This window comes from Natrix helvetica (genome assembly GCF_964273705.1).
Source record: "Natrix helvetica genome assembly, chromosome: 10".
NCBI classification, from domain to species: Eukaryota; Metazoa; Chordata; class Lepidosauria; order Squamata; family Natricidae; genus Natrix; species Natrix helvetica.
The window spans coordinates 15,780,483-15,793,706 of NC_138561.1; the positions used below are offsets into that span (position 1 = coordinate 15,780,483).

The 13,224-nt window shown below is 43.2% G+C and overlaps 1 protein-coding gene across 1 annotated transcript in view; it reads right to left on the bottom strand.

The window, feature by feature from the left end:
* Positions 1 to 13,224, bottom strand: part of URI1 (URI1 prefoldin like chaperone) — a 44,377-nt gene that overhangs the window by 15,034 nt on the left and 16,119 nt on the right. Inside the window, exons 3-4 of the mRNA XM_081963231.1 lie at positions 10,493 to 10,571; positions 7,693 to 7,828 (exon numbers count right to left, since the gene is read on the bottom strand). Of these exons, the coding sequence (XP_081819357.1) occupies positions 7,693 to 7,828; positions 10,493 to 10,571 (215 nt within the window). The remainder of the gene's footprint in view (positions 1 to 7,692; positions 7,829 to 10,492; positions 10,572 to 13,224) is intronic.

Consider the following 13,224-nt stretch of genomic DNA (forward strand, 5'->3'; position numbering starts at 1 on the left):
TCTCCTTGGTTGGTTTCCACTTCTTTAATAAAGGAAAATGTTGGTTGACATGTCTTGTAAGTTGTATGTGGATTGAACCATGTTCTATCCATGGTTTGTGTTCAAATTTGCAATTAGGAATCAGCAAACTTTACTTAATATATCAAACAGTAGTTGTTTGATAAAACAATGGGTAGAAATGAATGTGTCTGATGGAGGGCATTTTTTTGTAATTGGGAGGATGCGCTTTTACCTGGAAATCAGTCCTACAATATAATAATGCTGATAGTACTACTACTAATAGAAATAACAACAACAACAACAATAATAATAATAATACCAATGTTTACTCATGTATAATCCAATTCTACATACAATATTTTTGTAGGACTGATTTCCAGGTAAAAGCACATCCCCCAATTACAAAAAAAAAAATGTCCTCCATCAGACACATTAGTGTGAAAATTGTCTGATTAACAACCCTGTATTGTATCATTCTTTTATGCAACTGGCATTGTGAGAGTAAACTGTTTTCAATCATGTTGTTAGAATGCATGAAATACAACTCATCACACACTTAATCAAGACACAGATGTATAGTGTAAAAAGCATGCTAATGTAGCTTTTGGCTGGAGACGCAACTGTGGCCTTGCTTTAGCAAGAGTCGGAGAGAAAAAAATGTTAACGAGAGCATTGTTTTTTCCCTAATACGTTGGAGTTGGAGGTCAACATGTTGCAGGATACCGTGTTGTCAAAAAGTCCTGTTAATTTGACACACGGGTGTTTGTGAATACTTAACAGACGTTTTCTTTAACCTAACTTATTATTTAGTTTTGGCTTTTAAGGGGAGGGGGAGCATTTGGCACCAAAGTTAAGTGTATCTGGATTTTAACCATGCCTTTGGTGAAGGGTCCTCAGCAGAATATTTGAAATATATTAAAAGCATATCTAACAGTATAATGAGGTATGGAAAACAAATGTGATTTCCAAGTATGCTCTACAGCTTTCAAAATGTATTATCTAGCGTCTTTCTGTTCCGTTTGGGCTTTCTATCAAGGAATTACATATTCTTTTAGACATGTGGTTGAAAAATTATTTGTTGGCCTACTAGGATAATATGGCCTTCAGTCATAACTCTCTCTCTCTCTCTTAGTAGCCTAGAGGTCTATAACGTATAACATGGTTAAAATAATATAAGCAAGCTATGGAACAGGAATTATGTTTTTATGATCACATTTATCTATATGAAGGATTTTCATTTCATTTCACTCTAGCAGCTGCTTTTAAATATTTTTCTTCCTACTTTTTCAAAGCGTCCCATTTGCTGTCATTCACATTGGCACTACTAAATATCAATATCTATTTTGGATTATGTCTGATTTTAGCAAGCTTTTTATTTTATATGAAGGCCTGTTGTATGTGCGAGAGTTTACTTTCATATATTGCAACAGATAAGAAATTCCACGGCCAGTGAAAAGGGTCAAGCGTCTAAAGGCTCCTGAGGTCTAGATTCATGCGCTCAATGGACAATCGACTCACTCACGACTTAGCTAGGAGTAGAGATGTGTTTGGCAAGGTACCCAAGAGTCCAAGATACATTATAGGAAGGTAAAGGTTCCCTTCGCACATATGTGCTAGTCGTTCCCGACTCTAGGGGGCGGTGCTCATCTCCGTTTCAAAGCCAAAGAGGTAGCGCTGTCTGAAGACATCTCTGTGGTCATGTAGCTGGCATAAACCAGAGGTGGGTTGCTCCTGGTTTTCCCCGGTTCAACCGAACCGGTAGTGGATTTCAGCCCTGGGTTGCAAAACTGGCCTGCCACACCCCTGAACTGGTTCCCTCGCCGCCGCTGGGTTGCCGCCATTTTGTTTTTTTGTGACTGCGCGTGCGCAGCTCACTGTAAATTGTTCTGCGCATGCGCGGTGTAGCTGAGCTGTGCAACGGCTTGCGGGCCCGCAGAGAGGGCTCTGCATGCCACCTGTGGCATGCCTGCCATAGGTTCGTCATCCCGGGTCTAGTCTAACAAACAGAAGGAATAGAGGTGACTTATTAGCAGTCTTCCAATATTTGAGGGGCTGCCACAGAGAAGAGAGGGTTGGTCTATTCTCCAAAGCATCTGAGGAGAAGCCAAGAAATAACAGAAGGAAGCTTACGAAAGAGAGATCCAACCTAGAACTAAGGAGAAATTTCCTGACTATTAACCGGTGGAAGCTTTGCCTTCGGGCATTGTGGGGGCTCCATCACTGGAGAGACTGGAAAAGCCCTTTGCCCAGAATGGGATAGGGTCTCCTGCATTGGCACAGGGTGGGACTAGGCGGCCTCCAGTCTCTTCAACTCTGTTATACTGTTGACAATGGCATATTGTTCTGTGGTGTGGTGGCCTAGAGGTGGAGCTCTCACCTCACCATCATGAGGCTGTGAGTTCGATCCTAGGTAGAGGTAGATACTTCTTTCTCTGGGCACAATGAGAATATATCTGCTGAAACAATCTCCGCATCGGCAACAGGAAGGGCATCCAGCCAATAAACACTCCGCCCCATTCAGTTGCCCAAGACTCCACCCTGTAAGGGATTATGGGGTCTTTAAAAGAAGATGAGAGTAGATAATTCTGGCAATATCCTTTGTCTTGTATGGGTACCCTAACAAAATGTTCCTTCCTAGGAAACCTGTGCAGTCAACGTGGTATTAATGCCCCTGAGCAGATTGTCCCCATCCACCTTTTCACCTCCCTCTTGAGGTCAAGTGAAACGAGTCAGGCTGACGGAAAAAGAAAGGCGTCCACCATATACATAGGGCTACGTCACTGTGTATATTAGTAATTAGATTTATTGCTTGATTTTCAAGAGTGTTCCAACACAATACAATGCATAATAATTACATTCGGCTTGAATAACAGGAGGGAGGATTGACACGGCGCTACTATACTTTAAATTACATCTTATGTACAAAAATTCCGTACAGACAGAACCATTAAAATAATCAAAGCCCCTTCAAAAGAGCCACACTCAGAAGCAAACGAGATCTTCGAAGGCAGTGGCAGACACACACACGCACACACACACACGAGTGCCAGTTATTCACTCCAGCCAAGCACTTGTGTTTTGGAAAACAGTGACACAGGTGACAGAGTAGCAGCTGCTGTGTTTCTCCTGCACTAACTCCCTGTTGGGAAACTCTTTCTGCTGCTCGATCATTATCTATCGTGCAGCTTGCAAAAATGCAGGAACCTCGCAGGGAAAAGGAAAAAAAAATTGCTTAGAATTCCCCAGGCTAGAAAAAAATTGGAAGCGCGCTGGTCATCGCTGCTGGTCGCGGGGCTGGCGGTCCCTTGCGGTCACCATAGAAGGGTGGTGGTGTGGGAGGCATCCTGGATTAGCAGGAGAGATGGAAAGAGAGAGTCATAAGCAGACTATACCTGGACCTGGAGGCATAATAAGTGTGTATAAAGGTGCGCGAGTAAGAGTGCTAGAGGTGTCAGCCAAGGGGCCCTCTGCTGTCCCAACCCACCCTCTGCTTCAGCACCATAAGGGAAGGGGGAAATGGATGAACTACACCCAACAAGGTGTGCCTGGCACCTGGCTGGTGATTTGGTAATGCACGGATGCATTAGCCAACAGTAGCACTTCGACTTATATACCGCTTCACAGTGCTTTACAGCCTTCTCTAAGTGGTTTACAAATGTCAGTACTCTTGCCCCCAACAATCTGGGTCCTCATATGACCGACCTCGGAAGGATGGAAGGCTGAATCAACCTTGAGCCGGTCAGGATCAAACTCCTGACACTGGGCAGAGTTAACCTGCAATTCTGGATTCTAACCACTGCGCCACCACGGCTCAATAAAGTCCTGTATCTGTATGGAGTATCTGGACTTTGCCAACACAATTTCTCTGTTCTCCTTAGTTAGAGGAGAAGGTTTGTTAAAGCAACACGGTATAGACAAACATCATTGTCACACAGGGAGGGTGTTACACTGTTACAGGTAGTCCTCGACTAACGACCACAATTGAACCCCAAATGTATGCTGCCAAGCGAGACAGTCGCTAAGTGAGTCTCGTTCCATTTTAGGACCTTTCTTGCCACCGTTGTTACATTAGTAACGCAGTTGTTTAATGAATCTGGCTTCCCCCATTGACTTCGCTTGCCCTGCAACTGTCATAAATAGAAACCAGTTGCCAACTTTTGAACATGTGGCGATGGAGAGGCGGCAATGGTGGTAAGTGTGAAAAACAATCCTGTCAGTTTTTTCAGTGCTGTTGAAACTTCAAGCGGTCGCTAAACGAATGGTTGTAAGTTGAGGATGACCTGCAATGAGGTTAAACACTACTACACGACTGCATATCATTTGTGGCTTACCTTTATGTTCTATGACCTGCCCTGATAACCCAGTTCTTGGCGTGGAAAAGGGCTGGATGCCAACGTCAGGAATGTCAAGGCGAAGTAGCTATTAGGATTCTAAGGGGAAAATGTTAGCATGTTTTATATTTTCCTGGACATTTCATGTCCAGGACGCTTCTCCTTGAGTCTTAAGAGCGTACAAGGTAAAAGGTAGAGAATAGAGCCCATACAAGGGAATATTCGTAGCTCAGGTCCTTGTAGATGTTTCATTACCTGAGTATATAACATTATCAGTGCCCATGAGTGAGGGTTTGGCACACTCCACTCACTAGCACTGATGATGTCACCTACTGCATTTTTCGGACTGTAAGACGCACTGGAGTATAAGACGCACCATGATTTTGAAGAGGTAATTTTTTAAAAGGTTTTTGCACTCTGCAGGCCTCCCAAACCCTCTGCCCACCTCATTTTTGCAAAAAAAGGGGGGGAGGGTATGCAGAGTTTGGGAGGCTTGTAGAGTGCTCCTGGGGGCTGGGGTGGACAAAAATGAGCAAAAATGCCCCTATTTTTGCTCGCTTTTGCCCTCCCCAGCCCCCAGGAGCACTTTGCAAGCCTCCCAAACCCTCTGCACGTCCATTTTTGCAAAGGGGTTGGGGTTTCGGTAGGTCACAAGTGCTGCATTCAGTGTATAAGAGCACCCAGAATTTCACCCTCTTTTTGGGGGGGGGAAGGGTGCATCTTATACTCTGAAAAATATGGTAGTTGGGTAATGAAACATCTGCAAACAACCAATCTCAGAGAACACCAGACTATAGCCCATGTACTGTGAACCTGAATTGTGTCCTCCCCTCCTACACACATACCTAAATACATACACATATACCCTGTTTTCCCGAAAATAAGACTTCCCCGGATAATAAGCACAATCAGGCTTTTGAGCGCATGCACTAAAATAACCATTTTTGGGAGGGAAGGGTGGAACATGCCCCTACGCGCCCCACATGCACCTGCCATCCACACAGAATGGCCTCGCGGAGGCCGCTACCGCAAACCCTAGCTACCGCGCCACAAAAAGAACGGCAGGGCCCAGCGGCACTAGGGCTGGCAAGAGTGTGCCAGAAACAGAGACAGAACTTCCAGCCCTCTCTGGATCAGCTGATCCACGGGCTGCGGGCCGAGATTAAGGGGCCTCCTGAACCTCAAAAATACTAAGACCTCCCCAAAAATAAGGCCAAGCACTTATTTCGGGGGTTCAAAAGAAAATAAGACCCTGTCTTATTTTCAGGAAAACATGGTACATATTTGAGGGGCTGCCAGAGAGAGGAGGGGTTAGCCTATTTTCCAAAGCACCTGAAGGCCAGAGAAGGAACAATGGATGGAAACTGACCAAGGAGAGATTCAAGCTGGAAATAAGGAGAAATTTTTTGACAGTGAGAACTATCAACCCATGGAACAGAAGTTGACTTCGGACGTTGTGGGAGTTTCATCACTGAAAGCTTTCAAGAAGAGACTGGACTGCGATCTGTCAGAAATGATGTAGGGTCTCCTGCTAGGGGGGCGGGGTTGGACTAGATGACTTACAAGGTCCCAACTGTTAATCTGTTAATATACAATACATACATACATACATACATACATACATACATACATACATACATACATACATACGAAACTAGCGTGGGTGCTTTTCTCCCTCCCACAGAAAACAGTTAAGATCTTCCTTTCTTCTTTTATAAATGCATTACTTGTTCACTTCTGGTAAAAACAACCCACAGCTGTTAACAACAGAAACCAAACACTTAAATTGGTAAAATCACAGCAAATGTTAAAAGTAAAGGAGAATCATCATAAGCCACTACATCTCCATGCCATGTTTTCCAAGGAAAGAAAAACCCAAGAAATCTTAGAAAAATTAGAAACAGTTTAGCTAATAGGGAAAAAATACCTGATGAATGCGTCTAATCATTTGTAAAATAAAGAAGCAATAGATTAAACAAAACATAAGACAGAAACAGAATGTAAGAGTCTTATCTCGTAACATGGCATTTTATGCCAGCCGTCAATTTTGACTGGTGCCAATATTTGTATTAAAGACTGCCTGTTGCAATTTACGATTGAGTAATATTACAGTACCATATGTTAATGCAATCAGTGTTGCCATTTTGTGAATTCATTTGCAGCCCCAATCTCACTAGAACATCCTGACACACACTGGCTCAATTGCAAAGTAATTCTCCAAGTTGGAAGTTTCTGTATTTTAATTTGTTAGGTGTTAAGGCATTGAAGCGTGCATTGTTTTTTACCGTTCACACAAACATTTGACGAATATACGGGGAAAAAACTCAATCCCAGGGAAACCAGAATCCGCTATAACATTCAGAGGGTGCTCAGATCAAGGTTGTATGTTGTTGTTGTTGTTTATTGAATTTATATTGCCGCCTATTCGCATATGGCGACTCAAGGCGGCTTACAGAATATAAAACCTCCTTTAAAACAATAAAACTAATCAAAAAGAATCAAATAATTTCCCAAACACCATCACTCTGTTAAACAAATAATTCCCTCAACACTGTCGTCTACTACTACTATTTACTAAATCTCCATTACTATTAGTCTTCTCATCGTTCCTACCATCCATCTCTTCCCACTTATGACTGCATGACTTTATATTTGTTGCCTGTATCCTTACATATTTATATTGATATCGATTGTTTCCTGATTGCTTATTTGTACCTTATGACTATCATCAAGTGTTGTACCTTATGATTCGGGACGAATGTATCTTGTCTTTTTATGTACACTGAGAGCATCTGCACCGAAGACAAATTCCTTGTGTGCCCAATCACACTTGGCCAATAAAGAATCCTATTCTATTCTGTTCTATTCTCATCCCCCCCCCAAAGACAGCAGATCACGTGAGCCATTTAATGGGCTCCATCCCGCTCTGGGTTCCCCAGGCCCGCTAGCAGAACCAGGTCTTCACCGCCTTCTGGAAGAGTGTCAGAGTGGGGGCCGTTCTAATCTCTGGCGGAATGGTCTTCCAGAGAAAGGGAGCCACCACTGAGAAGGCCCTTCTTCTGGGTCCCACCAGGTGTATCTCCCTCGGGGATGGGACCCGCAGCATTCCCTGCCTCCCCACTCTGATGGGCCAGGTAGAAGTGACTGGCAAGAAACGGTCACTCGGATAACCTGATCCCAAGCCATAAAGGGCTTTAAAAGGTGACAACCAGCCCTTTGAATTGCACCCGAAAGCAAATCGGCAGCCAATGCAGCTCCCGCAGGAGGGGGAGACACTGTGGTCTGCACAAAACCACGCAGGCAGTGGAGTAACCATGTTACTATTCATTTGACTGTCATCAAAAACTGGGAAGATACTTACGTTTTTTCCTGTGTTCTACTAGATCACCAGCCTGTTTTGTTGAACATTTTGCAAACCAGTTGTCCCCAAGAAGAACTGTAACCTCATTGGTGTGAACAAGTCTTCCTGGCATGAAAGCAAGAGGACCAAAGGGGACCTATCGAAGTAACAACAGAAAAAGGTAAGGCAGTAAAAATAATGTACGGACAGAGATTTCACTTATGGGCAGCTCTACCTTCATGCAAAAAAAAAGAAAAAAAGGACTACAGTTAGTCCTTGACTTACAATCATTCGTTTAGTGACCATTAGAAGTTACAACGGCAGGGACAGAAGTAGCCTATCCCCGTTTTTCACACTTACAACCGTTGCAGCATCCCCGTGGTCAAATGATGGGCGTTCAGATGCTTGGCAACTGGCATTTATCGATGACAGTTGCATGGCCTTGGGTTTATGGGATGACCTTTTGCGACCTTCTGACCAGCCAAGCCAGCGGGGAAGCCAGATTCACTTAACAACTGTGCTACTAACTTAACGCCCGCAGTGATGCATTTAACGACTGTCAAGAAAGGTCTTTAAAAGGGGCAAAACGTACTTAAGAAACAAAGCGGAATTTGGGACCGAATTGTCATCACAGGTCAAGGACCGGTTGCGTCTATTTGTTAAATTATACTGTGCTTTCATGACTATCTTGGAGTCCTTCAGTGTATTTTGGAAAACTGTTAATTAGATATATATCTCACTTGCCAAAAAAACAGCAGCAACCTACCACTGTATCATCTAACTGCATATTTCACAGATCGACTGTATCACCAAGTCCCGACTAGCGAGCTAATCATGTTCAGATATGCTTGATGCTACACAGGCAATTACTTCTAGGCAGCAAGCTTTCTCGCCAGAATAAAAACTTTTCCCAAATTAAGATTCTCTCAGTGTAAACTATTTTATATAATCAATAACCAAGACTTAAAAGCTTTTTTTTTCTTCTTCTTCTTCTTTCGCTTCACAGGAAATTATTGTCTATCGCAAATGAAATTACAGACTTCACAAAATAACTGCCAAATAAGAATATTGGGTTATATTGTTATTGTATCAAATAGGCCAGACTTCGTAGTATGCTATCAACATTATAGACTTGATAGGAATCTAAGCCAAAGCAGGAAAAAGCATACATAGTGTCAGAATCAGACCAAAAAAATCAGGACAACAGGAAGGTTGCAGCTTTATTCAGAAGATTTATTTAGGTCTATACACAAGATGTGGCATGGTGGCTCAATGGTTAAGACACTGGGTTTGTCAGCTGGAAAGCCAGCAGTCCAGGTTCGAGACCTGAGCACCACGCGACAGGGTGAGTTCCCGTCCTCGCCCCATCTCCCGCCAATCTTGCATGCAAATGCATGTAGATAAATAGGTACCACTTTGGTGGGAAGGTAACTGCGCTCTATGGTGTTTGCCACATGACCACAGAAATGTCTTTGGACAGCACTGGCTCAATGGTTTTGAAACAGAGATGAGAACCACCCCATAGAGTCGGCAATGACTAGTGAAATAAAATCTGCAGGAACTCCTTTACCTTATTTTATACAAGTGGTTCTCAACCTGTGGGTCGGGACCCCTTTGGGGGTCGAACGACCCTTTCACAAGGGTCACCTAAGACCATCGGAAAACGCCAATTTTATGGTTGGGGGATCACCACAACATGAGGTACTGTATTAAAGGTTCGCGGCATTGGGAAGGTTGAGAACCACTGTTTTATACCCATGACTCTGGTCAACTAAAGTTCGGCACTAAATTGGCGTCAGGTAAGGGTCAATGAGGTTAGACTTGGAGCGTTTATTGGAATGCAATGACTCTAAGCTTATGACACACTTAACTCTGCCTCCCCAGCCTGCCTGCTCTTCTCCTACACATATATTCTTTTAAGGCAATCGAGAATTAGATAGCCTGTTTTCAAATCTGCTAGTTGGTTCTAGACCAGCGGTCACCGACTGCTGTCCCGTGGACCACTGGTGGTCTGTGAGAACATTTTGGTGGTCCGCAGAAAAATTATTTGCATTTTTTATATTGCACTAAATCAGGGGTCCTCAAACTAGGCCCCCTGAGGCAGATACGTGCAATGAATGCTTGTGTTGCTGCAGAGAATCTCCCCCTTCGGGGTCTTTTTGTGTGGAGCAGAGGGAGGCAGAAATTCCGACTTGGGGTCTGCTTCATCCTCCTGGTGGGAGGCTTTGGGCGAAGGCTGGAGGGAAGCGCAGTTGGTGGCAAAGAGCCGGAGGGCCTTGTTCCAGTGGGACTGCATCATGGCCTGGAACTGGCTAACCATCTCAGTCCACTGAGCCCACATTTCAGCCCATCTCCAGGTGTCGGTACCTGGCCTTGCACTCCCGCAGGTCTTCCCTCTGCTTGGAAAGCCTATGCTCATAGTCCTCAGTGAGGTGCTTCTGATGAGCCTCCTTCTCGGTCAGATCCAATTTGAACTGAGCCAGCTGTTTTGCCAACTCTTTCGCATGGTGGCTGCTTAGCTCCAACAACTGCTTCCTTTTGGGACCCTAAGGAGGCCAGGCAGGCAGGCCAGGAGTGGCTGGGAGAGGAGGGGTGAGTAGAAGCCAGCAAGGCACCCTTCAACGTGAGTGACATTGAGTTGGCCACGCCCACCCAGCAGCTCATATCAGTGGTCCACGGGATTTAAAATTATGAATTTAGTGATGCCTGAGGTCCGAAAGGTTGGTGACCCCTGTTCTAGACTGCGCCACATGCCTATAAATGATAAACACACAACAGAGGAATAAAAACAAGCAAGAGTCAAATACTAAACTGCACCTACCATGATATCATATGAAAGCTTGTCTGGAAGCGTACTGAGTCTGTCCTGAAGTGCTTCATAGTCACTTTCAACCTTCTTCCTATAGGGATGTTCAGACAAAACATGATGTCAGTACTAAATTGATTAACTTTATGAGCATAGAAATATATTATACACATTGCTAAGTTGAGGCTTGAACCACAAACTATGCTTTGCATGTTATGGTGACAAACTGCCACAAGTAATTTAGGTTGGGGGTGGGCAGGTGAGTAGTTCCAAAACATTTCATCTTTTTGTAAATACGGTATGTGAAATACGGTATGTGAGAGTACAGGTAGTCCTCAACTTACAACCAGAATTATGCCCAAAATTTCCATGGCTAAGCAGGACACTTGTTAAGTGATTTTTTTTTCCCCATCTTGCCAAGCGTTCAATTTTTAATCATGTGTCCATGGAATGCTCTAACAGTCATAAGTCACTTTCTTCAATGTCATTGTAACTTTGAACGGTCATTAATTGAATGGTTGTAAGTCAAGGACTACCTGTAATGAAAGGAATTCCATCTCCAAGCTTGAAAAACTGTTTCTAAAATGACAGTTAATTCTAGAGATGAATGTTTTGGCAATTTTTTTTTAACAATATGCATTAGGTGCAATCATACACTCATTGAGGAATTGAATACACTCAATTCCACGTGGACTCAAGATAGGATTGTGCTGTTAGAAAACCCTGCCATTTGGGACCTCCTAAGGATGGGTACCATGTATGGTTGCTGTTGTTATTTAAATGGCAGAATTTTAAAAAAGCTTAAAGGCACCTTCTACATAATGCTTCTCTTGTCTGCACGGCCATCGGCTTGAAAAGCAGAAAAGGGAGCCCATTCCCTTCCATTTGATTGCATAGTTTTATTGGAAGTAGGCCACAGGTTCCACTTCACAACTGGCTGATGTTTCTCAACGTGTGGACTTCAACTCCCAGAATTCCAAGTGCTGGCTGGGAAATTCTGGGAGTTGAAGGCGTCCACAACATCTTGAGGTTGTCAAGATTTAAGAAGCCTTGCAATGCAGCCTCTAGATCAGGGGTGTCCAACCTTGGCGACTTTTAAGACTTATGAACTTCAACTCCCAGAATTCTCCAGCCAATTCCGAAAGTTGGAAATCCATTAAGTCTTAAAGCTGCCAAGGTTGGATAACCCTGATCTTGATTTCAGCCACTTTGTAGGATTCTTCATAGGACAGAGACTTGAATGGGCTTTCTCGTTCTGTCTCATCTAGCTAATTGAGCACAACAAGACTAAAGGAAGAAACAGTTGGCCCGGTGGTCTCAACGCCGTGTCTTCCTTCCTATGGTCTCCTGCCTTGCACTGAGATAGGAAGCGGAGGCGAATTATGGGGAAATGTGTGAAATTGCTTCCCAAAATGAAGCCCCTCTTCTTTGGGGGCTCAGCTGAACATCTCAGAACATCAGCTAGGAAGAAAATGAAGAGCAGCGATGTCTCTGTGGAGAAATCTGTACATCAGATTTCACGCTAAAGATTCTGCAGGGGTATGAAAGTGTTAAAAAAAAAAGCTTGATTCCAGCAGCACCAATATAATATCCATCTTATTGGAAATTAATGCGGCCTCTGAATTTTAAGCAGTAGAACAACATATTAGCTTTAAACCATTTTTTAACAAACCGATGGCCACAATTGAATATGATGAGCATGAGATGGCCTTGAGCCTCGCTCCCTCCCTCCCCTCCTTATGCTCTGGTGGCAGCTTATGTGCATTTAAACTAAGCCCCCTCCTCATCAAAACCAAACATCTGATACGTCTGAACTATAAATTATTTGTTCGGAGGTCTTTCAGGCATGAAGAAAAAGCCTCTTAAAATAAATTTAAAATATTATATGCTTGATGGTGTATAACCAAAAGTTTAATCTCTCCACTAAAGGGGGCAGTTGCTATGATTATTATTTTTTTTTTTTTGCAATAACCCTGCAGACAATAATCAAGAAAACTCCCGTTGTTCCTTCCGTAAAATCCAAGCAAACGCAGCATGGATGTTGCATAATTTGGAATGTGTTAAGAGGGAAGGTAATGCATAAACAACTGTTTACCTTTCAATGCCCCTTTCCCAATTAGATGGCCATATGAAACTTTTTTATTTATTTAAGCTGTTTCTATTAATTAACCCCCCCCCAAAAAAAAGCAACATGTTAAAGCGATAAAGGGAAGACCGAGGAATATTTTAAGGGATGAGTGTTCCTCTAAAATCTTCAGTTTATCTAAGGCTTTAAACAAGGGTATACTTTCACAGCCATTGGGTAAACTGGAAACACCTTTAAAGTGAGTGGGAGGGGAAAAGTCCTTTGTAAAGAGCAGACTCGATAACCTGAACTTGGACTTATGGAGACATCTTGGATGTCCCTCAAGGCCATTTTACTACTCAATCATGAGTATTACATTTTCTTGGAACAATCGGAAAAATAAATGGTTGGAACTGGAAGTTTGTGGAGGTTTTTTTAAAAAAAGACTTTTCGTGCCGTTATTCTAGCTGGAAGAATGTGGAATAACTGAATGCCTTTTTAAAAGAGGTGCAGGTTTTAAAAGCATGATTATAGTGGTGAATTAAAGCACTAACGTAGGCAATGCAACGGGTGCAATTTAATAAGCCAAGCGGAGTCAAAACGATGTGCTGGAATGCAGTATTATATGAATTTGGTTAATCTTCTAAAGAATGTATGTATGTATGTATGCATGCATGCATGC